This window comes from Ostrinia nubilalis, chromosome 7, assembly GCF_963855985.1.
Source record: "Ostrinia nubilalis chromosome 7, ilOstNubi1.1, whole genome shotgun sequence".
In the NCBI taxonomy this organism is placed as follows: Eukaryota; Metazoa; Arthropoda; class Insecta; order Lepidoptera; family Crambidae; genus Ostrinia; species Ostrinia nubilalis.
Genome location: NC_087094.1, coordinates 14,400,928 through 14,426,882, shown reverse-complemented (window position 1 = coordinate 14,426,882; position 25,955 = coordinate 14,400,928). Strand labels below are relative to the sequence as shown.

The 25,955-nt window shown below is 42.4% G+C and overlaps 2 protein-coding genes across 2 annotated transcripts in view; one reads left to right on the top strand and one right to left on the bottom strand.

Moving 5' to 3' along the window:
- Positions 1–782: 782 nt before the first annotated feature.
- LOC135073384 (iduronate 2-sulfatase) lies at positions 783–4,600 on the bottom strand. The gene is made up of 4 exons (XM_063967540.1): positions 4,323–4,600; positions 3,717–4,194; positions 3,352–3,630; positions 783–3,273 (listed from the first exon to the last, which is right to left on the bottom strand). Exons 1-4 carry the CDS (start codon positions 4,497–4,499, stop codon positions 2,699–2,701), a joined length of 1,509 nt encoding a protein of 502 aa, XP_063823610.1. The 5' UTR covers positions 4,500–4,600; the 3' UTR covers positions 783–2,698.
- A 229-nt stretch (positions 4,601–4,829) lies between these two features.
- LOC135073449 (uncharacterized) overlaps positions 4,830–25,955 on the top strand; it is a 33,868-nt gene continuing 12,742 nt past the window's right edge. The window contains exons 1-10 of the mRNA XM_063967631.1: positions 4,830–5,114; positions 7,150–7,332; positions 7,644–7,797; positions 8,971–9,120; positions 10,521–10,779; positions 14,603–14,787; positions 16,443–16,691; positions 17,446–17,664; positions 23,765–23,906; positions 24,523–24,687. Of these exons, the coding sequence (XP_063823701.1) occupies positions 7,166–7,332; positions 7,644–7,797; positions 8,971–9,120; positions 10,521–10,779; positions 14,603–14,787; positions 16,443–16,691; positions 17,446–17,664; positions 23,765–23,906; positions 24,523–24,687 (1,690 nt within the window). The 5' untranslated portion in view covers positions 4,830–5,114; positions 7,150–7,165. The remainder of the gene's footprint in view (positions 5,115–7,149; positions 7,333–7,643; positions 7,798–8,970; positions 9,121–10,520; positions 10,780–14,602; positions 14,788–16,442; positions 16,692–17,445; positions 17,665–23,764; positions 23,907–24,522; positions 24,688–25,955) is intronic.

Genomic DNA, 25,955 nt, shown 5'->3' with positions numbered 1-25,955 from the left:
TTACCTGTGTTTATCTGAAGAGAGTGTATGCGAAAACAGCTCTAGTATCCTAGCTAAAGAACTAGCGCGATCTTTCATCGTGGTTTTTAATAATGCATACAAATCTCTATTTGACTTGAGGTTTTTCATTTTAATGAGTATTTTTACTGAATTGCACATGATAAACAACTCATAAACCAAAATAAACATCTTTGGTTTACCTGACATTATTTTAGTGTAACGAATTTTACCTAAGTTAATTTTGCTATGCGGAAAAATGAGGCGCTTTTATTTAGTTTTTTGTGATTTTCTCGAAAATAGGGATGAATAAGGGTCTAAAAACTGAGTAATAATATCGCCCACGTTGTCATCTATCATCTCTCATTCATGGTTTGTTAAAGATCGCCCAAGATGTCAACTAAAACATGCAGTTTTCATTTAAAAAAATACCTTTTAAAAATACGTCAAAATAGCCAAGCTAGAAGTTTTTTAGGCACTCATTTTAACACACAGATTAAGATAAAGGTATAAGCTAATACATTAATAAGTAATAACATAAAACCAGTGAACGAAATTGGATAAATTGACAATACAAGCAGAAGTCAGAAAATCCATGATTTTGACTTTGTTCACTTTACGGTCGCACCACATAACTATGATAGTAGATCATGACTTGATATTAGTGATATTTGATAGAATGAAGTCTCATCTTTCAATTTATATGCAAATCAATCTTGTTTTAAGTAGTTGCATTTAAAGCACCATGTCCAACACCTTGTATGGGCTCGATCCACCGTGCGCCGGCTAGTGTTGTACGATACGACACTCGAGTCTTGGAATCTTACTTATTAAAAGTTTGAAGAAAATAAAATAGCAATGAATAAGGACTGTGTGTTTATTATTTTATTGGACCGTTTTAACTTTTTGATTAAGAAAATCGTCAGTCTTTAGATGGATACTTCTGATTCGATTATTTGCGTTTAATGCAATTTGATTGATATTACATTTGTATTGTGCGATTTATTTTATTTTCAATCAGGATATAACATACGGATGATGATATGAAATCACTCATTATTGCCTATTAGTATACACCAACTCAAGTTCATGTCATGATTCAGTCTAGCTCAAAGAACTTAAAATACTCGAAAGGACTCGGAAGGCTCAATGATTCATGTGAAGTCTTAAAAATAAACTCAAGTCTCGAAACAAAGACTTAAGACTCGAGGTTCTTACTTACAACACTAGCGCGGTCAACTTTTTTGCTTCGTTTCGTTGCTACGTTTGAAATAAAAGATTTTTGCAAGCGCAGAGGTATTTTAACGAATTTTTGAATAAACATCATTCCATTAAGGCCAAAATAAGTACTTACCTACATAAGATTTTTTTATGTAACCAAAATAAATAAATTTTAATTTTCTCCTTAATTTAATCCTTAAATAACTAGTAAACTTACGTAGCTTGGGATCTATTAACTAAATATGTATGAATGTTAATAACCTATGAGTATATTTACATCGTAATAATAATAATGTACACTGTTATTGACCATTATGTCGAACTTACACTGTGTGTATGTGTTTTTGGATCATTAAATAATAAGAAGCGAATTTGGGTGCGCGCGTAGGTAATATTATTATCGCGCGCCTAGAACATTCCAAGCTAGCCGTTAGCAATGCGGCCCGCTGATTGGCCGGAGGCCTCTATCCTTTTATGGTCAGAAGCTTCTAGCGGCTCACCGCGCCGCACACGCGGCCGAGAGCCGCCAGTCGTCTCGTCGTCGAACTCGATTTTCAATATTCCTACCTAGACTTTTCATTTCATCTTATCACCTACGTTCACCCATCGACCTACATCGCCTACAGTTATGGTACCATTGAACTGGTCTGATGATGGAGTCAGGAGGCGGCCATAGAAACTCCTAAATGAAACGGCGGAATCGCATCGAATTTGGGTTCGTTGGATTTATCTTTTTGAGCACTTTAGTACTAGATGATGTCCAGGGTCCTGATGATGGAGTCAGGAGGTGGCCATAGGAATTCCTAAACGAAACGGAGGAAATTTATCGAGTTTGGGTTTGTTGGATTTGTCTTGTATAATAAAACTATAATTTAAAAAACTTTTTTAAAAACAAGCTTTTATTCTGAAATGCAGTTGTACTAAAACGAAAAAAAAAACCGGCCAAGTACGTGTCGGACTCACGCACAAAGGTAAAGGTACCATTGATTAATATATTTTTTTTTAAATTTAAGTTATTTGTATGAAAGATTACGCGGTAATAGGTAAGCGGTTTACGATTTACGAGGTAATAAAAAAAAACTACTTACTAGATCTCGTTCAAAACAATTTTCGTTGGTAGTTTTTATAGTAATGTACATCATATGTTTTTTTTTAGATTTTTATTTTCTTAATTAAGAAGTTAAAAATCCACAATTTATATTATGCAAGGTTCAAATAATTTGAAAAGCTTGTAGCGCAAACATAAAAGAGGAATAAATTCTACAGAGGATACAAGCTTTCGAATTTATTGGTATTTTATTCGTCTTAATATCACATGTTAACGGATTAACGATTAACGTTAACTTGCGTTAAATCTTCCGAAATGTAACGTTTTAACGTTTAACGAAGTTAATTTTTTTAGTAACGGATTAACGATTAACGAAGTTAACTATTTGATTAACGGTGCCCAGCTATGTATGTAACTAAATTTCAATTGAAGTTAACTTAAAGTAGACCTTAACAATTTTGATAAATATTTTCTAGTGACTCTGTAATCTGGTAATAAGGACAGATTATTTGTTTCATCTGGATCTTTAAGATAATCGTATAGCTCTAAGCCATAAATTTTATTCCAGTCTCTTGTAAATAACGTGATATTAAATGATATCCACTCTGTGTATCTAAATCTGTTTGTTCTTATGCTATACCCCATAATTCTTATCTCTTTGAGGCGTGGCTTATCTGAGTCGGCTCTAGGAGTTACACTCGGCCTAGGATACTGACTAATTGCAATATATTTGTTGGCTTTCTGATACCTTAATCTCGATTTCATGAGGGGTTGTAAAGTTTTCCCATCAAAGCATAGCACTGACTTATCTACAACGCTTTTGCATTTTGGAATATTATCGGGGAGTTCGCACAGGTGAACAAGTGTTGGAAAAATGTCTACTAGCTCGACAGGATTACGCACTGATTTAGGTTCTATTCCAGGGGCAATAAAGTACAAAGGAACCCTTAAAGCCACGTCGAAATTACTGTACTTTGCCCATAAGCCATTTTCTCCAAGTGACCACCCTGTAACATAACAATAATTAAATACAGGTCCTTATTTACCGCTAGCAATAAGCGAATATTGAAATACAAAATAATTACCATGATCACTAGTCAATACCACTACAGTATTACTCAAGTTGACGTAGCTCATCAATGCCCCCACCAAGTCATCAATATATCGGGCTGCTGCGAAATAGCTTTGTCTGATTTTTAACGTCCATTTGTGGGGCATTGTGCCAAATGGGAACGAGATGTTGAGGCGCGCGATATCGTCTCTGTGGCGCACATCGGTCCAGGGATGCCAAGCTACTAATGGTAAGCCCTTTGGTATATTTGGAAACTTTGGTAAATGCGTCTTAGCTATTGGTGGGACTTTTCCTGCCAAATAAAGTAAGTAAGTGGGTACAATTATTAGTTCAAAATCCATGCAGCACATTAACATCAACAGCTACGGTGACACTTACTAAGATATTTTTTTGGAAACTTTAGAGGAATATGAGGCTTATGGAATCCGACAGCCAGAAAAAATGGTTTGGTGGTATTTCTACTCTTCAATATATTAACTGCGTAATCAAGAGTTTGTATATCAGGTAAAGATTTTCCTGGCTGATCTTTGACCTCCACAGGACAGATTATATTTCTTTGAAATTTTTTAGTACTTGCGTCCCAGCATACGGCCCTGTCTTTAAATTTGTCTGTGGGTGGATGATAGGGATAATGCGACCAGCTGTAAGGATAGTCGTCCGAAAAATTTGAACTTCTTCCTGGATGGAACACCTTCCCAACTGAAAAAGTTTCGTAACCATTTTCTTTGAAGTACTGAGGGATTGTTGTGAAGTTACCTACTGTATGCCTCCAGTAATTATAAAAGTCATACAGCCGCAGTGCATCTGGTCGACGACCAGTAAGTAAGGAATTACGACTTGGAGCACAGAGCGCTTGCTAAAAAAAAAACAAATGATAAGAAAAATAACCATATTATGACCTTAAAAGTAAATAACTAAACATCCAATCGTAATATCAAAGTAATATCAATACGTTTTCAGAAAATCTAATAGAAAGTAACAAACCTGTGCAAAAGTATTTTTGAAGTTTACACTGTTTGCCGCCAGTTTTTTTAGGTTTGGTAAATGTACATCAATGTCAGATAGATGGCGCAAGTCGTCGATAACAATAAACACAACATTGTTTTTTGTTGACAAAGTTAATTTAACAAATAAAAATAAAATTGTAAAGATACTTTTCATAGTTTGAATTACTTGATAATTAAGTTCATCTGCGTAATGAATTCTTGCACGTTTCTTTTGTTTCACTTTCACAATCAACTACAATGACTGAATTAATGTGCGATATGCACAGATATGGATCTGTGATGGTTATTCCGTTTCAATGAACAGAAATATTATAATGTTTTGTGTGCAATTTAGAATATTAATGAAGAGTTACTTCTCGAATAATCTGTATTGACTTTAATTTACTTTTTAGAGGAAAACCTGCAGTTTTGTGATAGTTGTACAACGCCCTCTATGTTGTAATCGCAAAAACCCCTTCTACTTTGCATTCATACACGGTCGCTCGCACACACACATCATTTACGTGGGCGTTCAAGTATTGTCATTCAAATCATCTGTTTCGTGAATCGTTGTATATTTTTGTATATAAACTTAATTTATTCCCAATTTATTTATCGAAAAGCGTTATGATAGTTTGAGGCTGTTGTTTGAGTGTATCAAATAGTGATGTTTGTTTAATTTTGTTTTATATTCGCGTGACGTCATTGTTTTCGACTGCCAGTAGTAACGACGCAGTTGCATTTTTGTAGTTAAAATGGAGTTAAAATGAGGATTTTTCTCGTAAACAAGGTGAGTTAACTGCGTAATGCGTAACTGCGTATATTTATTTAACATAGTTATGGTTGTGACACCGTTTCGTAAGTTTTTATTGTGGTTGATCGAGTTGCATCGATTTCCTTTGTCCTCGGTCCCTTGTATTCAGCAGCTAGTTTATAAACATAGATGCACTACAGCCAGCTGTTTCACCTTAACTTTTTATCGTATTTAGGTAGGATCAAGCACTGAATATTCATTAGGTGAGTTTAAGCTGTTTTTAAATTATGTAATCATTATCACAAAAGATTGGTTGAAGGTAATATTCATACATTTCAAATTAGACACCAATACCCTCTGACCATACCCTCTTCTTACACCTACAAAAATAGTTTCGTTGAATAGTTTTTGTAATTGTTTTATGTTTCCAAGCTGTTTCAGTTCTTTAGATAACTATCTAAATATTAGTGATTAAAACCCTGATCATTAAAACAATTTTTTTCTGTTTAAAAAAAAGCTCTCTACCTACATTTAAAATATTGATAAAATAACCATATTGTTCATAGGATTAATTACTATGACCTATTTGTCTTATTTTGTTGTCTTGTTATTTAATTATTGCTTGTTTTGCAACATGTTATCAAGGTGTGATATATCATAAACAAATTATTTATCTGTTCACCAAAACATTGCCAAAAGTTACTTTGTTTGTCAAAGATAAGGTTTACACTAGATAATAACACAAAAATAACAATAAATTACTTCAGTCAATTAATTAGACAAATTATAAGAAAATAAAATTAAATCCATAACGGTAATTGGTAGTTTGTCTTTTAAATTTTGAGACATTATGTAGGTAGGTAGCAGTTAATTAATGAAATTGATTAATTCATTTTCTGTCGACACTAATTATAATCTGGATGTAAGAAATTAACTGTACAAGGTAATTAATAAAATCCATTACAAGTACATCATTTTGGTAATACTACAAATTTTTACTTGTCCTAATAAAATATCTTGATTTATTTTAATACTATGTAACTTTTCACAATTAATCACAGTCAATGTTACTTCAGCGTGGTGTAACTTTTTGTCACTGAAAGTATTTTAGTAATTTTAGAATATTAGAAGACTATCAACTTTACACTTTTAATAAGACAATGAAATCTGTATAGTTTATAAAATCTCAAGAGACCTTTTTAATGGAATAGGAGTTTTCTAATTGGAACTACTGTTATCATTATGAGGGCATTTAGTCTCCACTGCATGAGAAGTAACTTCTCTAATTTACTAGAGGTAGGTAAATAGAGGATTTTTAGCCTACCCTCCCTGTTTTTTCTTGCTGTCCAGAAAAGTAGTTAATTATCACTAGGAGAGGGCCCAAACTAAGAGAAATCAGATTTTTTTTACTAAGTACTCCTCCCTCTGGCCTGGCTAATTTTTATGGCCAGCATAGGGAGTGTAGGCCAGATCTTGCATTTGCCTCTTTTAAATTAGAGAGGGTTGTACTCATTTATTGAGACTTATCAGATGAAGATGATGATACATACTCAGACTATTGAGTCAGTTTATTAGGTTTATTTACTACTAGCGGCCGCCCGCGACTTCGTACGCGTGGATCCCGTTTTACTCTCTTAGGGGTGGAGTTTTGTAAAATCCGTTCGTAGTGAGCACCCACGTTCTAAAAGGAACCCGCATGCAAAATTTGAGACTTCTAGCACTTGTAGTTTCTGAGATTTCGTGATGAGTGAGTGAGTCAGACAATCAATCAGTGACCTTTCGCTTTTAATATAGATTAACTGACCTGACCCTTAGACAAGTTACAAAGCGTTTTTGAAATTAAAACGTGTCAGGTTTCGTATAATTATCTTGAGGGATGAGGGATCTGAGAGACGTGGTTACTATGGGCCTCATAAGAAGGCTCAAGGTCACCCAAAGGGCGATGGAGCGTGCTATGCTCGGAGTTTCCCTGCGCGTGATCAAATCAGAAATGAGGAGATGAGAACCAAAGTGACTGACATAGCCCGCAGAATGACCTGTAATCAGATTAAATGATTGATTCTTCCTCCAGCTGACAACAAGTGAATATGTCGGCGGAGTCCCCGCGCCACGTGCGCTCGGGCGGGCCGCTCACGGTGCCGTCGCAGCCGCCGAGCGACCGCAGCATCATCGACGCGGTGTCCGGCTTCATCAATGACGTCACACTCTCCTCCTCGTCCTCCGTTGACCCCAAGGATGTTATACAATGGGCGAGGTTTGTAGGCTGTTTATTGATGTTTGTGTTAGGTCATGAATTTTTATTATGATAAGATGATTGATAAGATAAAACTATTTTTGTAGTAATAGACCTTGTTTACACCACAGTGTAGATATAACAAAAATATAGTCACAATAATATGATGAAATAAACTGAAAGGTTAGTCGTACTAAAGGCAAATGTCATCATTTATTTTATTATCAGACCAATTTATTCTAATTAGACAATAATTAAAACTATGATTAATTATCCATTTTTCAATACTTACCTATTGTCAAGTGAATTTTTTACTAACCTTTTGTTATCAGGTTCGAAACAGCCGACATCAACGAGCCCACGCCGGAAGGGGACAGTGACAACGACATATCCCCGCTCCTGCTCATCCTCGGCTACGGCGCGGGGGTGCAGGTGTGGCTGGTGCCGCCCAGCGGGGAGGCGCAGGAGGTGCTCTCCTGGCGCCAGGTACGTGGCGGGGTACTAGGGGACTGTGACACGGCTGACGTCACGAGCCCCGCCGGAAGGGGACAGCGACAACGACATATCCCCGCTCCTGCTCATCCTCGGCTACGGCGCGGGGGTGCAGGTGTGGCTGGTGCCGCCCAGCGGGGAGGCGCAGGAGGTGCTCTCCTGGCGCCAGGTACGTGGCGGGGTACTAGGGGACTGTTACACGGCTGACACAACGAGCCCCGCCGGAAGGGGACAGCGACAACGACATATCCCCGCTCCTGCTCATCCTCGGCTACGGCGCGGGGGTGCAGGTGTGGCTGGTGCCGCCCAGCGGGGAGGCGCAGGAGGTGCTCTCCTGGCGCCAGGTACGTGGCGGGGTACTAGGGGACTGTTACACGGCTGACGTCACGAGCCCCGCCGGAAGGGGACAGCGACAACGACATATCCCCGCTCCTGCTCATCCTCGGCTACGGCGCGGGGGTGCAGGTGTGGCTGGTGCCGCCCAGCGGGGAGGCGCAGGAGGTACTCTCCTGGCGCCAGGTACGTGGCGGGGTACTAGGGGACTGTTACACGGCTGACGTCACGAGCCCCGCCGGAAGGGGACAGCGACAACGACATATCCCCGCTCCTGCTCATCCTCGGCTACGGCGCGGGGGTGCAGGTGTGGCTGGTGCCGCCCAGCGGGGAGGCGCAGGAGGTGCTCTCCTGGCGCCAGGTACGTGGCGGGGTACTAGGGGACTGTTACACGGCTGACGTCACGAGCCCCGCCGGAAGGGGACAGCGACAACGACATATCCCCGCTCCTGCTCATCCTCGGCTACGGCATGCCATGATTGCGCCTCTTTCTTCAATTACTTTGCGATCAATTTCAAGAATTTAAGACCATTTAAGGAGGTGTTGTTTTGGCGCCAAGTACTAGTTAGTAGGGGACTGTTACACGGCCAACATCAACGAGTCTGGCTAAAGGGGACAGCGGCAACGACATCCCCATTTATCTTGTCAGAATCCCTATTGCTATTTACTTATTAATTCGAGTTTCTCTTTACTTAGCGTTTATTTATTTATTCTTTTATGGTATACAGTTACCTCGCATCTGCCTTCAAGTATGTTACGATAGCAAGACCGTTCAAGTGGAAAAAACCTGCTGTTTGTTAGACATAAATTAATAGTAAATATTTTTTATCCTAGGGCACAGTGAGGGTGCTCCGTATACTGCCCACTCCGCAGCGCGGCGACTGCTTTGCATCGAAGAGGCCCCTCATCGCCCTGTGCGACTCCGCCAGCCCAGGACCTACGTTTTGCGCTCTCAGTTTTATTTCCATCAGGGGAGGAGAACAGGTTCGTTGTTCGTTTTTTATTAAACCTTTTTCGTTTTTTAATGTTCCTTTTTAAAACCTTTTTCATTTTTGAACGTTCCGTTTTTAAACCTTTGTCATTTTTGAATGAATCATTTGAAGTTATTCTTTTGTTCTCTGTCTGTAGGAACTCTTTTGTTTAAAATGAACTTTAAAGATGTTTTACTGATTCCTTTTTACTGTGACACAAGCTCTTAGCCTACATTAGCATGTTATTATGATAACAAATGTAGAGCAAATCATCATTAGTAAAAACCAGGGTTCGAAAATATCATATATATCTAGGTTCGAAAATATCCGATATTTATGATATATATCCGATATATATCGGATATATATCATAATATCAGATATATATCCGATATATATCGGATATATATCATAAGGATATTTTCGAACCCTGGTAAAAACAACTTGCGATTAATATTGAAACTATAATTAAGTTAAAGGATAAGACACAGGTTAAGTGTTATACTAGATAAGCCGTTAGTGTCAACTAATTAACAAGTTTCTAACTGGATTGTAGAAATATCTCGGTTGTTGTTTGTACATTAGTACGAGTGGCGTGTACGGCGATTATAATTAGAATGCCATTGATTGGTTCATACACAAAGGATAAGAATGAATACTAATACACGCGTAACATACCTACATTTGCATGATTGATTTATCGATATTGCAATTCAAGTTTTTTCCATTACCTTGTAAATAGTTGCGAATGTAAATTGGTGGAATTTTACACTTGCCCCGCCCTTTCCTTCACGAAGTCTGTAAAGAGGGCTTTCTACATAGCTGTGTCAATATTTTTTATTTTATCGTATCTCTGTTGATTGTATTTGGCCTTTGTATAACGGAAATAGATGTGTACAAAAGTACTGGATGACTATAAAAGAATATAAATCGAATCACATCCATTAATAATAACGTGACATGATATTAACTGTTAACGTTACTCTGAGACACATAAATATCAAATCAATAATACAGAGAGACTGTTACTGGTAAAAATTGTCTCGCTAGATTACATTCGTGACAAATTCAACTTCGCGGTGTGCAATAGCCTAGTATAAGACTAGGCGCAGACCACCGATTTTTAGTTGGCCGATAGTTGGGCCCGATTTTAATTTGTATGAAGAATCAGCCAAATCAAATCGGTGTAATGTGCGTACTTCCATACATGTCCATACTGATCAACTGCCCGACTAAACTATCGGCCGACGAAAAATCAATGGTCTGCGCATAGGCTAATAATAAGTAAGCAATAGTAAGGTACAGTCAGACAGACATTAAACATTTTTGTTGCAAAATTTTATAATTAAAAAACTGTCAGGAGTGTTATTTTGCCCATAATAACTGGATATTTCAAATAAACAATTCCCGCAGGTGAAGAGCATAAAATTCAAGAACCCCATACTGGACGTTTTGGCGAACAAACGTTCGGTGGTGGTGGCGTTTTCGGAACGATTCGCCGTGTTCGACGCGGCCACGCTCGAGGACCGCATGACTGTTACCACGTGCTATCCGTGCCCGTGCCCGCTTGGGGGCAGCAATCCCGTCAACCCGCTGTCTCTGGGCGATCGCTGGCTAGCCTACGCTGATAAGAAACTCAACCAGTCCAAGCGAAGCAGCGGGGGATGCGAAGGTAAGATCTACCTGTAGCTAGACATCTTATAGCGTTTTAAATAGGGTCTTATGCCAGTTACCACGTGCTATCCGTGTCCGTGCCCGCTTGGGGGCAGCAATCCCGTCAACCCGCTGTCTCTGGGCGACCGCTGGCTAGCCTACGCTGACAAGAAGCTCAACCAGTCCAAGAGAAGCAGCGGGGGATGTGAAGGTAAGATCTAATTTAAGCAGTGTTAAGTCTAGGGCCGCATGACAGTTACCACGTGCTATCCGTGCCCGTGTCCCTTGGGGGGCAGCAATACCGTCAACCCGCTGTCTTTGGGCGACCGCTGGCTAGCCTACGCTGACAAGAAGCTCAACCAGTCCAAGAGAAGCAGCGGGGGATGTGAAGGTAAGATCTAATTTAAGCAGTGTTAAGTCTAGGGCCGCATGACAGTTACCACGTGCTATCCGTGCCCGTGTCCCTTGGGGGGCAGCAATACCGTCAACCCGCTGTCTTTGGGCGACCGCTGGCTAGCCTACGCTGACAAGAAGCTCAACCAGTCCAAGAGAAGCAGCGGGGGATGTGAAGGTAAGATCTAATTTAAGCAGTGTTAAGTCTAGGGCCGCATGACAGTTACCACGTGCTATCCGTGCCCGTGTCCCTTGGGGGGCAGCAATACCGTCAACCCGCTGTCTTTGGGCGACCGCTGGCTAGCCTACGCTGACAAGAAGCTCAACCAGTCCAAGAGAAGCAGCGGGGGATGCGAAGGTAAGGCCTAACTACATCTAGACAGCTTGAAGCGATCGTTTGACAGTTATTTAGTGCTATCAGTCCCCCTAGACAAGTTATACTTTTTGATCGAATAGAAAATCGAATCCGTCAAAACTCCATACAAAAAAAGGCATTTCGATCATTTTTCGACTGGTTTGCGATTATATTGAGCACTTTGTCTAGACCCACTGTCCCCGAAAGAAACTTCAAAGATAACAATTTGGCAATTCCTGTAATATTAACCCCCTTACTAATAAAAAATACACACTCGTTGAACAGTGTTTTAAAGTGACATTTCCATACTAAACGTTCCGTAAGAATCGTTAACGATGTGGCTATGAAATCAGCTGACTTGTAGTATCTACTAGTCCTCTGCGCCGTGAAATGTATACGAGGCGATAGACTCATTTCAATAACAATCATATTCACAGATAAAAGATATGCAGGAAGGTTGCTAAGCGGAGCTAATTTTCCTATTATATTAGCATTAGGTGGTTTCGGAAACAGTTACACAACTTTGTTTATATCGTACGAGTGTAAAATCTGACGAGGTTTGTCAAAACAGGAGAGATTAGGTTAATATGCGTTATTTTATCGTTAAACATCGTAAAGCCTCGATCCTCGAATTATTTATAGCGGTAAATAAGAATTGGTAAACAAAAATATTTCCTTTGTTTTATCATACGGTTATTGACTCGATAGTGCATGCTGACCTTAAGGCGTATCATTATTTTATTGCAAAACAATACAAACACGCATGACTAACCGCGCAAGTAAAACGTGCGGGTTTACTTAGCACTTAGTTAATGTTTATCGATACTTCAGCAAATAATATTTCCATTCTGTTAGTGTACGAACACACAATTCATCATTATTTGTTTCTATAATCTTTATTTATTTGTTGCTTCAAATTAATTGGCTTTTAGATGCGGTAGTGAACTGGTTTCATTTTATAATTAGTTTTATTAGGCTGATAGAAACAAAACAACAATAAAGAAACAATAATATCGCATTTTTACGTTTTAGGATTTATTGAGAAAGTTAACGTTAAAAGTGCACATTTTTCTAACTCCGCTCATGTTCGTTCATCATTTACACTGGTTACAAAGACGTACAGTAAGGTAAATCAGGTGCAGTTTAGTTCTTGAAATAAATCATAATTTCTCAACGATGTAACTAAAGTACGAGGGGCGGCTGAAAAGTTTTGAGCCTAAGTATCTTCAAGTGCTATTATTGACTCGCTTTCAATTTATTTAATTAGCCAATAACCTCCTTAGTATATGTACAAAGTTTCATTTCATTAGCGTCATCACGCTTTTAGTAATTAATCAGTAAACATCATCATGTCTCAGTTATCCGCGCAATGTACGAAATCGAAGTACACAGTTGTCATAAAACTCCTCAAAAAGAGGAACAAAACGCTGACGGTAACATTTGAAGAGATGTCTACAGTTTATGGGGAGTCTGGGCCTTCATTTGCCATCATGAAATATTGGATCCGATAGTTCAAGCATGCCAGGGAGACTCTAAAAGATGACCGCAAGTCAGGGCGGCCAGATTTCGCCATTAACGAATAAAATAATGAAAACTTAAAAAATCTTGCTTTAGAGATCAGCGAATTAAGTTGTGACAGATAGCTGAAACCATAGGCATTAACAAAGAACGTAACGGCGATATTTTTCATACTCATTTGCACATGAAATAGGGGTGCGCGCGATGGGTGCCAAAAATGCTCTCGCCGCTCGACAACCAGCGTCGAGTCACAACTTCGCAGGAGTTTTAGGACATCTTTGACCATAATCCTAACAATTTTTTTTCTCACATTATCACTATTGATAAATAATAGATCCGGCAGTACGATCTAGAGTCAAAATAAGAGTCACTGCAACGGATTCAAAAGGGAAAACGCCGCCGCGGAAATTCAAAGTGGAGCGATCGACACCTAAGCTCATAGCCACTATTTTTGGGATTGTTGAGGAATTTTATTTATTGACTACCTACTTAAAAAAAACTACAATAAACGGGGATTATTATGCTGTACTGTTGATAGGAGTGCGTCAAGTGGTTGTTGAAATATTAAGAGGCAAACTGGCGAAAGGAAATCTGTTACTGCAAGACAATTCAACCGCGCACACCGCGCATGTTGCATGGCTTACCCCGGGTAAAACTGGATTTTAAGAAATTAATCACCCACCACACAGTTTAGTCCAATTCTCTAGCTATTTTGTCTAATTCTCAAATTGGAAAAAAGACCTCCAGGAACGAAGATTTTTGAGTGACAAAGAAAGGAAGGCGGCGTTAAAGGCTCATTTCGAAGGCAAAGATTGCGATTTTTTTTTTCAGTGGGTTAAAAGCTCTTTTACACAAATGTAAGAAGTCCGTTGTAGTAGAGGGAGATTAAATAGAAAAATATATTTTTTACACTTTTCTATCGGCATTTTTAATACCCTAGGCTCAAAACTTTTCAGCCTCCCCTCGTATGTCCCTACAAAAGTTCGACGGGCCTCAGGGGGTTGAGTATGACTGCTCTAATTTGTTCTCTCCTCTATCGATATAAGATTGTTTCTTCATACAAGTTCGCACAAAGAAATTTTGACGAAACTTTCAAGACAGTTTATTGCTTTAGTTATAGCCTAGGACGCATAAATATGATTACATTACTTTCAATAACTCAAGGCCATAGTCAGGTTTTACAAATTACTGCAATACTTATGTAGGAAATTATTACGCAGTAAGAATATGCACCGAACAGTTATAGGCATAAAGATGACATACCTACATAATAATGTATGTGTCGGATTGACGACTGAAGATCCGAGGAATGCTGGTTCCACTCCCGTCTCCTACTGAACTTTAGTGGTGCACCCACGCCTAATATAAGCATAATATTTTAGCTTAGTTGGAGGAGAGGTCTCGTAGTATTGCACAAATTACTAATTATAATTATTAATTTATTGAAATAGATTTACTAACAACACATCTTTAAACAAACAAATAGTTTTTTTTAAGAAGAAAAATGAAATAATACTAGATGAATTTATTGATTAGGTAATTCTAAAGATTATTCAAACAACATTTTTGTACTCAGGCGAAGGCGTAACCAGCTACACGGCCACGGTGCTGCACGCGGCAAAGTCATTGAGCAAAGGGCTCCGCGGGCTCGGCGAGAGCGTGGCCCACAGCCTGGCCGGGGGGCGCAGCACCTCGCAGTCCCCATCGCCACCTAACACAGACACGCAGCAGCCCGGCGTCGTCACCATACTGGACATCGAGGTGGGTCCTCTAGCGATGTGAAGCTAGGTCACCGAGCAAGGGGCTCCGCGGGCTCGGCGAGAGCGTGGCCCACAGCCTGGCCGGGGGGCGCAGCACCTCGCAGTCCCCATCGCCACCTAACACAGACACGCAGCAGCCCGGCGTCGTCACCATACTGGACATCGAGGTGGGTCCTCTAGCGATGTGAAGCTAGGTCACCGAGCAAGGGGCTCCGCGGGCTCGGCGAGAGCGTGGCCCACAGCCTGGCCGGGGGGCGCAGCACCTCGCAGTCCCCATCGCCACCTAACACAGACACGCAGCAGCCCGGCGTCGTCACCATACTGGACATCGAGGTGGGTCCTCTAGCGATGTGAAGCTAGGTCACCGAGCAAGGGGCTCCGCGGGCTCGGCGAGAGCGTGGCCCACAGCCTGGCCGGGGGGCGCAGCACCTCGCAGTCCCCATCGCCACCTAACACAGACACGCAGCAGCCCGGCGTCGTCACCATACTGGACATCGAGGTGGGTCCTCTAGCGATGTGAAGCTAGGTCACCGAGCAAGGGGCTCCGCGGGCTCGGCGAGAGCGTGGCCCACAGCCTGGCCGGGGGGCGCAGCACCTCGCAGTCCCCATCGCCACCTAACACAGACACGCAGCAGCCCGGCGTCGTCACCATACTGGACATCGAGGTGGGTCCTCTAGCGATGTGAAGCTAGGTCACCGAGCAAGGGGCTCCGCGGGCTCGGCGAGAGCGTGGCCCACAGCCTGGCCGGGGGGCGCAGCACCTCGCAGTCCCCATCGCCACCTAACACAGACACGCAGCAGCCCGGCGTCGTCACCATACTGGACATCGAGGTGGGTCCTCTAGTGATGTTATGAGCTAAAGCCTGGTCCGTGAGCACGTAGAATATTGTCCAATGACCCCAAGCTACCCATCCTTATCGCTCGCGCGTAATTATATTGCTGTCGCGACTGTGCGACGGGCGCTGCGCGTGAGTGCGAGCGCGACAGCAACATAATTACGCGCGCCGACAGGCGCCGAGCCAGGGGCTCCGCGGGCTTCGTCACTTTACTGGACAGCGAGGTTCATATTTCAATTACTTATGTCATAAATAAACTTGTGTTTCAATTTTGAAGCTTGGTCATATTGCTTTTGCCCCCGTCAAAAAACCATCCGTCAGCAAAAGGCTTTTTTGGCGGTACACAGATAGTATTTTCGATACCTTTGTGTGTCACACAGAAATGCTACTTCATTATGTCTATTACCTAGGTAACACTATAGTCTGTTAGGAAGATGATCAATGATTTAAAAAACACCCGTGTTGCATAATTACAGCTGATCTAGTAAACTTGTTTTTCTAATTAACTGCAACCTCATTGCACATCCTTTGATTCACCGCATTGAAATTATTCAAAATCCTGTTAACAAGAACACTTCAAAACAAAGACTTCTGACTTAAAACTGTTCACTAGTATAATTTAAAGAGTGTCTAAAATAACTTAAAATACAGTCAATAATTACAACACTCTTAAAAGAATCACTGCGCAAATGTTCATCTCGCTTGCTCGCAATCTCATCATGAGTTGTTGTGTTGATGAGTGCAACTTAGCGAGCAATATCTCAACTCAAGACAGTACTTACTGCTGATAGAAAAGTCTAAATTGCCGTTATCTTTCTAGGGCATAGAAGAAGAAGAAGGCCAAGACGCCGAGGAGCCAAGCGACCCGATCGTGGCTCACTTCATAGCGCACTCGGAAGCGATCATCGCGCTGAAGTTTGACTCGAGTGGGATGTTGCTAGTGACGGCAGATCGACGCGGACACGACTTCCACGTGTTCAGAATCAACCCCCACCCGTGTGGACCCAGCTTAGCCTCGGTGCATCACCTGTACATACTGCATAGGGGAGACACCACGGCCAAAGTGCAGGTAAGATTGCTCCACCTATCTTGCATCGTTATCTAGTTGTAAGTATAGGGATCATCGAGCTGAAGTTCGACTCGAGTGGCATGCTGCTAGTGACGGCAGATCGACGCGGACACGACTTCCACGTGTTCAGAATCAACCCCCACCCGTGCGGACCCAGCCTGGCCTCGGTGCATCACCTGTACATACTGCATAGGGGAGACACCACGGCCAAAGTGCAGGTAAGCTTTCTGCTTCACCTATCCTGAGACTTTTAGTTTGAAGTCTGGGGATTTTTCACCCAAGTTTCATTCTAATAGGATGTTGATGATGACGACTGTAGTCTGTAACATATTCAGAATAGGACCCCATCCTAGCTTGATGGTCGCCTTACTTTTATTGCATGGCGACGAGTAGCCTGTTAGGTGAAACACTTTAAATTATAGGTAACTAGCTTTCCGCCCGCGGCTTCGCCCGCGTGGAATTTCGTTTGTAAAATTTTCCTGAATTTTCTTTGCTATAAACCTCACGGAGCCCGAGTCCTTTCTAACGAATGCAAAACCGTGGAAATCGGTTCGTGCGTTCTGGAGTTATAGCGTCAGGGAGGAAAATCCGACTTATTTTTATATAGTAGATTGTGAACTTTAGTGCCTTGTACCAAAACTCTCACGCCCAAATTTTGTCATAGTCCTATATTCTATTGGAATTTCTGTAAGCCTTCAAGTAGCTTATAATAAATAAATAAATTCTTTTACGATCCGCCTTATTTTGCTTCCAGGACATAGCAATATCGTCAGACTCTCGCTGGACGGCGATCTCGACTCTACGCGGCACTACCCACGTGTTTGCCATCAGTCCATACGGTGGCGCGTGCGGTGTGCGCACACACACGCAGCCACGTGTGGTCAACAGACTGTCGAGGTTCCACCGCTCGGCGGGGCTGCCCATAGTGCCGGTCCACGCACAGTCGCCGCCGGCCAGGCCTTCTGGGAGCCCGGTAAGTGAGAACTAGTCTATTTAGGACTTTGGACAGCGACATCTTTGGCATATTAAGATGGTGCGTGTGGTGTACGCACACACACGCAGCCACGTGTTGTCAACAGACTGTCGAGGTTCCACCGCTCGGCGGGGCTGCCCATAGTGCCGGTCCACGCACAGTCGCCGCCGGCCAGGCCTTCTGGGAGCCCGGTAAGTGAGAACTAGTCTATTTAGGACTTTGGACAGCGACATCTTTGGCATATTAAGATGGTGCGTGTGGTGTACGCACACACACGCAGCCACGTGTTGTCAACAGACTGTCGAGGTTCCACCGCTCGGCGGGGCTGCCCATAGTGCCGGTCCACGCACAGTCGCCGCCGGCCAGGCCTTCTGGGAGCCCGGTAAGTTGTATGCTAGTCTCTTTCCAGGGTTTAACAGCTACTTCTATGGTCTACTATAGAGGCGCGTGTGGTGTGAGCACGCACACGCAGCCACGTGTGGTCAACAGACTGTCGAGGTTCCACCGCTCGGCGGGGCTGCCCATAGTGCCGGTCCACGCACAGTCGCCGCCGGCCAGGCCTTCTGGGAGCCCGGTGAGTTGTATGCTAGTCTCTTTCCAGGGTCTAACAGCGACTTCTATGGTCTACTATAGAGGCGCGTGTGGTGTGCGCACACACACGCAGCCACGCGTGGTCAACAGACTGTCGAGGTTCCACCGCTCGGCGGGGCTGCCCATAGTGCCGGTCCACGCACAGTCGCCGCCGGCCAGGCCTTCAGGGAGCCCGGTGAGTTGTATGCTAGTCTCTTTCCAGGGTCTAACAGCGACTTCTATGGTCTACTATAGAGGCGCGTGTGGTGTGCGCACACACACGCAGCCACGCGTGGTCAACAGACTGTCGAGGTTCCACCGCTCGGCGGGGCTGCCCATAGTGCCGGTCCACGCACAGTCGCCGCCGGCCAGGCCTTCTGGGAGCCCGGTGAGTTGTATGCTAGTCTCTTTCCAGGGTCTAACAGCGACTTCTATGGTCTACTATAGAGGCGCGTGTGGTGTGCGCACACACACGCAGCCACGTGTTGTCAACAGACTGTCGAGGTTCCACCGCTCGGCGGGGCTGCCCATAGTGCCGGTCCACGCACAGTCGCCGCCGGCCAGGCCTTCTGGGAGCCCGGTAAGTTGTATGCTAGTCTCTTTCCAGTTTCTAACAGCGACTTCTATGGAATACTATAGAGGCGCGTGTGGTGTGAGCACGCACACGCAGCCACGTGTTGTCAACAGACTGTCGAGGTTCCACCGCTCGGCGGGGCTGCCCATAGTGCCGGTCCACGCACAGTCGCCGCCGGCCAGGCCTTCTGGGAGCCCGGTGAGTTTTCTTTACAGGACTTAGGACAGCGAGTTAGTGAGCGCGTAAAAAAATGTCATTAAATGTATGACGGATTGTATACAGGGTGTTAGGTAAATGGGTATATGAGCCGACACTAGCCCATGTTAACATGGGCATATAAATGGTATGGTGAAGTCAGAAAATTGATATCTTCATTTTATGTTTTTTTATTTTCATACAAAATAAATTTTATAAAATCCGATTGTATGAAAATTAAAATAATTAAAATGAAGATATCAATTTTCTGACTTCACCATACCATTTATATGCCCATGTTAACATGGGCTAGTGTCGGCTCATATACCCATTTACCTAACATCCTGTATAGCTCCCCTAGTGGAAACTTTCAAGAACTAAAATTTTAATATATTTTTTAAACTCGCTAACTAGTGAGCGCGTTTGATATAAATGCACACTAAGGCCTCTGGTGTATATGTAGGCTCGATTACCACCTACCCTGATATCAGTCGCGTACGAAGCTAAGCGTAAAACTTTTGCGAATTGGCAGCAGCAATCGCGTTATTGGCATAACAATGCGATGTCGCATTTTACGTAATGTACACACGCGATCGACGTAAACGTAGAAGGAAATCAACTCGTACATATTGGCAAGCGCACGCGCATAGCGTCAACGCGTGATGTCAATCAACTTTACCAATGAATATGTTACGGTCAAAGTGATAAATGTGAAAATTATGAATAATCGCCGGTTATTATGAATAATTACCGCATGATTTGGTAAATGTGATTAATATGAGGTCATTTATGTGTGTATAAAACTAAATAGGCGGCTCATTAACTCATTAAGCCAAATTATATTAATATATGATATCAAAACGTTCAAAAGTTTGGCTGTACACGAGCACGTACACAAGATGTTGTTCTCTTTTATGAAATTTGTTAGTACTAAGCTTGAATTATTAAATAATCACTGTTAAATGTGATTCATTTATCACTTTTACCGCGACTGTCGGTAATTATTCATAATAACCGGTTATTATTAATAATTTTCAATTTATCACATTAACCGTAATAAATATACTATTTGACATCATTCCCCAATAATTCGAAATCACAACTTTTTTAAAAAGACTTCATTCTAGTCTAAAAAGGTTGTTAATTTTAAATTACTTTTAAATTAAGATCTTTGGTTGTATTATATTTAGTTAAAATAGTGACATCACTTGCTTGTATTGCCATACAAAATCTCTGAGAGCCTCCTTTTGACAGTTTTAAAAAGTACGTCACTTGATTGGTGGTGTCTACACGTCTATTTTGTATCTCAGGTATGCAGGGTGTAATTTTTAACAGATTTTAGTTGGTTCGATTCCCGAGTGAAGCAAGCAAATTTTTGGAAATCTTTGAATGCAGTTCTATTTCTTTTCAAAAATAAAGGAATGTTTTCTTTAAGTAAACATTTTCTATCTACAATATTAAGAGTACTTTCCCTTCAGGTGGCATTTCAAAATTCCACCCTGTATAGTTTCAACATGGCAAAAATCAGAACCAGCGATCCGGTATTGACGGTGGCGCCCCGCTGGACAGTTCAGTATATTGGGTGTATATTTTGTATCTTATGTCTATGTATTCATTAGGCAACATTTGTTGATAAACACTGTTTATAAACTGTTCATAAACAATATTTCATCATCTCTGTAAACAGTTTATAAACAGTCCATAAACATAGGTAATGAAACATTGTGTATCTGTATGATACATGTTGCCGTGCTCCCCGCTATGAGAGGAGAGCAAGTGTGGACGGCCAAGTTTCAGAAACCTGTGTTTATGGTAAACTTGTTTCACACTAGTCATAAACAGTTTATTAACAAATGTTGCCTAATGAATGGCTTTAGGGGCATTTCACGCGAAGCGTACAGCGAAAATCAAGTCAGGTTTTGGATTTTGTTCATATTTGGATTAAATGTACTGCTATATGACCTGAATGGATGAGCATCATTATATTTTTTTTATGAAGCTTAGTTTATTTTTTATGAGCGTTCAAAAAATTGGTAAAATTTTAGGAACAGATTTTTCAGAAGCTATTACTACTATTATTACATTTGATTAAACTAACTATTGAACTTTTGACAATAAATAACTGTTTCTTACTATTTACTACAAATTTGAAATTTCTTTTTTGTTCACGTAGAAAACCGGAAGTAAAGTTTTAAAAACGAATTTTACAAAACTTCGGAATTTTTTAAATTTTAAATTTTTATTTTAAAATTTACCTAGTAGTCTATAAATAACGTGTGTAAAGTTGTAGAATGGAGTCTGTATTGGTTTTTGATTTAGACGCAGTACAGTGCGAGCGCGCCGCAATGAGCGTCATACTGGTTATCGACATTTGGCTACTGTATAAAAATTACACACACATACTTATGGGGGTTATTTGCCAACAACCCACCATATGTTTTACTCGGAATCCTATTCCGATTCTTAATCGTTAAGATTATTGTTAGGCAGTTCGAGTCAGGAAATAAAGGTAGGAAGAACACGGTAGAAGGAAGAATATTATTAGCGGGTTGGAAATTATATTTAACAACAGGAATAGCAAGGGATTGATTAGGATACAATAGCAATAAAATTATTTAAACGTTGAGAGCAAAGCGATCGCGGAAGAAGTGTCACGACGACATACAGGGTGTTTGTCGCATCGTGTGCCAAAATGATTTGGCGGATAGAATGGGTCATTTCCTATATTTTCAGCCCCCATAACACGTTCCATGCCAGGCGGCTACTTTTAAATTAATTTTTTTAGTAATTTCACCAAAATACCCAAATCGCATCATTTAATTTCGATTAAAAAAAAAACTACTAGGCGCAGCCCTAAAGTAAATATTTTGTTTTGACGTGCATTAATGTAGGATTGCATCAAATCTAAATTTACTGGCAAATATCATCTAGTTTTTTTAAAATTCAGCTTTGAAGTTTTCAGAAAAGTTAAAAACGGACTGAACATTTAAGTTTACATGGGTATAATTTTTTTTTTAAAAGAGATAGCGATCTTCGGATTTTATCAAAACTTCTCTAGTCTATCCTCATTCAAACGGTATACTAATCTTGTTTAAATAATAACAACAACTTCACAAATTACTTAAATTAGTGCATTGACTCTACTCGGACTGATTTGCGAAATTTGTGTTTATAGCCCCTTTATGTGTGAATAGCACGTTTAACACCTACAGGTAAAAAATATTTATCTTATGCAATGTAAAAACCTTTTCCCAATCGTTTTTCAATGTGGATTTCTTGAATTTAAAGACGAAAATAATTATTTTGATCGTTTATTAATTATTACAAATTTTGTTCAAAATGGCCTCGGCAACGTATACACTCACGACATCTTCTTCTAATTTTCTCTTTTTATTACTACAAAGGCGTTTTCTACTCGTGGATTGGAAGAGATGGCCCTATACAGTGGCCTACACGTTCCCCAGACCTAACTCCGTTCGATTTTTACGTCTGGGGACAAGCTAAAGAACTGGTGTACGTAACGGATTCAAACAATAGAAAAACTACAACGAATAGAAAACGCCTTATTAGTAATAAAAAGAGAAATGTGGCTGCATACGACAACAGTCGAAATTAGAAGAAGATGTCTTGAGTGTATACGTTGCCGAGGCGGACATTTTGAACAAAATTTGTAATAATTAATAAACGATCAAAATAATTATTTTCGTCTTTAATTTCAAGAAATCCACATTGAAAAACGATAGATAAAAGGTTTTTACATTGCATAAGATAAATAATTTTTACCTGTTAGGTGTTCTACGTGCTATTCACACAAAAAGGAGCTATAAACACAAATTTCGCAAATCAGTCCGAGTAGAGTGTGCATTGACATGCACTAATTTAAGGAATTTGTGAAGTTGTTGTTATTATTTAAACAAGATTAGTATACCGTTTGAATGAGGATAGACTAGAGAAGTTTTGATAAAATCCGAAGATCGCTATCTCTTTTAAAAAAAAAATTATACCCTTGTAAACTTAAATGTTCAGTCCATTTTTAACTTTTCGGAAAACTTCAAAGCTGAATTTTAAAAAAATTAGATGATATTTGCCAATAAATTTAGATTTGATGCAACCCTACATTAATGCACGTCAAAACAAAATATTTACTTTAGGGCTGCGCTTAGTAGTTTTTTTTTAAATCGAAATTAAATGATGAGATTTGGGTATTTTGGTGAAATTACTAAAAAAATTAATTTAAAAGTAGCCGCCTGGTATGGAACGTGTTATGGGGGCTGAAAATATAGGAAATGACCCATTCTATCCGCCAAATCATTTTGGCACACGATGCGCCAAACACCCTGTATATCAAATCTCTTCAACGGCGATGAGTGATCGGAGAACGGTGACCGGCGTTGAAGCGAGACGGCAGCATACGTCTTCACGGGTGTGCGAGTGACGCAGACGTATTGTGACGGCCGCAGCACGCATGCGCCAACCATTCGGTCACGTTCAGTCAGGTCGGGGCTGGCCCAATCTCACAAGCGGAAGCGGGTCGCTCCGAAATCTAAGGCGGTGGTCCAAGTTAGGAATGTGGCGGATGGCCGCCACATACTCTTAAACAATTATAATTTTGACTCGGCGAACTTTGTACCGCCTAAAAACAATGATTGTTGGCATTGAGATGGTATTACGTCGCAGACCACCCATCTTACTGGATAATACTCTTAAAACATTACCTATTTAGTCACGTTGCAACAAATGAACATCAATATATCTCCCCAGGTGGGCGACGGCTTGACCCATGGCGCGTGGTTCCCCAACCCGCGGCTGCCGCCGTACCCGCAGCCCACCACGGCGGCGCCGCTCGCGCAGCTGCGGCCCACCGCCAACCTGCCCACGCACACCATAACCAGGACCAGCTCAGGTCAGTTGCTAAGTGACACCTATTTCCCGAGTAGCAAAGTTAAAAAGAATAAAATACCTGAGAACGATTTAGAACGTGCTAAATAGTGTTCATGATTGATAGGCCCTAGTTTTATCACTGATTTATTCTATGAACATTAAACAAAGGCTGTTACGGTGATAAATCAGCTCTGTAGTTGAAATGTTAAAGTGAAGAAATACTTTTGAGTACTAAAATAGCGCTATCTGCAACGTGTTACCATTATAATATGCCTACTATATTACTGGTTGGTGATAAAACGCCTTGGTTATAGAAGCTTTTGTTACTCGGATTACTACTACATAAGACGCAGCATTACATAGCTCTTGCTGAGGGCAGTTCGATACAGATTTAAAGCGTTTAACTAATTAATCTCCATCACGTGACAATGACAGATTCTTTGTCGCTATATTATCTGAGGTCATAAACTCTGGTAGAAGACTTGGTGCGTTTATACATTATGCCACAGCGGCAGCGGCAGCATAGTATGCAAACGTTTTTAATGACCTACCCCGAACCTTGTTCCTTAAACAGCGTCTTGAACTTTAATCCAAAATATGTCACTTTGACGTATGACTAATGTATTCCTTATCTCCAGGTCGGCAGCGGCTATCATCCCTATCAGAGGACAGCAACAGCGCACCTTTGTTGGCTCGTGCCCGCTTCGGGCTCGGCTCGGGCGCGCCGTCCGCCACGCCGCTGTACCTCGTCACCGCCAGCGGCACGCTGCTGCACCTGCTGCTGCACCCGCGGCCCGTGGCCAGTGAGTAGTGACGTCACTAGAGACAGCTACAGCGCGCCCTTACTAGCTCGCGCCCGCTTCGGGCTCGGCTCGGGCGCGCCGTCCGCCACGCCGCTGTACCTCGTCACCGCCAGCGGCACGCTGCTGCACCTGCTGCTGCACCCGCGGCCCGTGGCCAGTGAGTAGTGACGTCACTAGAGACAGCTACAGCGCGCCCTTACTAGCTCGCGCCCGCTTCGGGCTCGGCTCGGGCGCGCCGTCCGCCACGCCGCTGTACCTCGTCACCGCCAGCGGCACGCTGCTGCACCTGCTGCTGCACCCGCGGCCCGTGGCCAGTGAGTAGTGACGTCACTAGAGACAGCTACAGCGCGCCCTTACTAGCTCGCGCCCGCTTCGGGCTCGGCTCGGGCGCGCCGTCCGCCACGCCGCTGTACCTCGTCACCGCCAGCGGCACGCTGCTGCACCTGCTGCTGCACCCGCGGCCCGTGGCCAGTGAGTAGTGACGTCACTAGAGACAGCTACAGCGCTCCCTTACTGGCTCGCGCCCGCTTCGGGCTCGGCTCGGGCGCGCCGTCCGCCACGCCGCTGTACCTCGTCACCGCCAGCGGCACGCTGCTGCACCTGCTGCTGCACCCGCGGCCCGTGGCCAGTGAGTAGTGACGTCACTAGAGACAGCTACAGCGCTCCCTTACTAGCTCGCGCCCGCTTCGGGCTCGGCTCGGGCGCGCCGTCCGCCACGCCGCTGTACCTCGTCACAGGACAATGAGGGCTATCGTTTTTATACATTTAACAGTTGGCACCCCTGGCGATTGACAGAACCTTACTTTACAGTGGCGCCATCTTGATGAGTGCAAATGCGATAGTCCTCCTACCACTTTAGCGCTCACAAGTTGGCGCCACTGTCTTCGCTACTAGCAAGTGACAGGACCTTACTCTACAGTGGCGCTAACTGGTGAGCGCTAAAACGATAGCCCTCATTAGAGCCTTTTCACACGTACCGAGTAAACGGGCGAGACAGTAAAATGTTTACTCGGTCGAGACAGTTGGGTGAGCGAGTCACATACTCGAGCGCTCGGCCGAGCACTCGGCGTAATGTTCATACACAGTGCAGTACTCGACCGAGAGCACTGTCTCGCCCGTTTGCTAGGTACGTGTGATCAAGGCTTTAGGGCCTTGTCACACTGGCGGATTACAAGCGGTTTCAAAGCGGAGGAGACGCTTCGCTTTGTAACCGTTTGTAATCCGCTAGTGTGGCAGCTCACTAACAGTGCAGCCAGTAGCAGCAGGCC

Bases quoted from the DNA above. Each gene is read 5' to 3' on its own strand.
- LOC135073384 (XM_063967540.1), bottom strand. From the start codon at position 4,499: ATGAAAAGTATCTTTACAATTTTATTTTTATTTGTTAAATTAACTTTG. The intron at 3,631-3,716 runs GTAAGTGTCACC...TTTATTTGGCAG, and splicing joins GTTTCCAAAAAAATATCTTA to GAAAAGTCCCACCAATAGCT. The intron at 3,274-3,351 runs GTAATTATTTTG...GTTATGTTACAG, and splicing joins GGTATTGACTAGTGATCATG to GGTGGTCACTTGGAGAAAAT.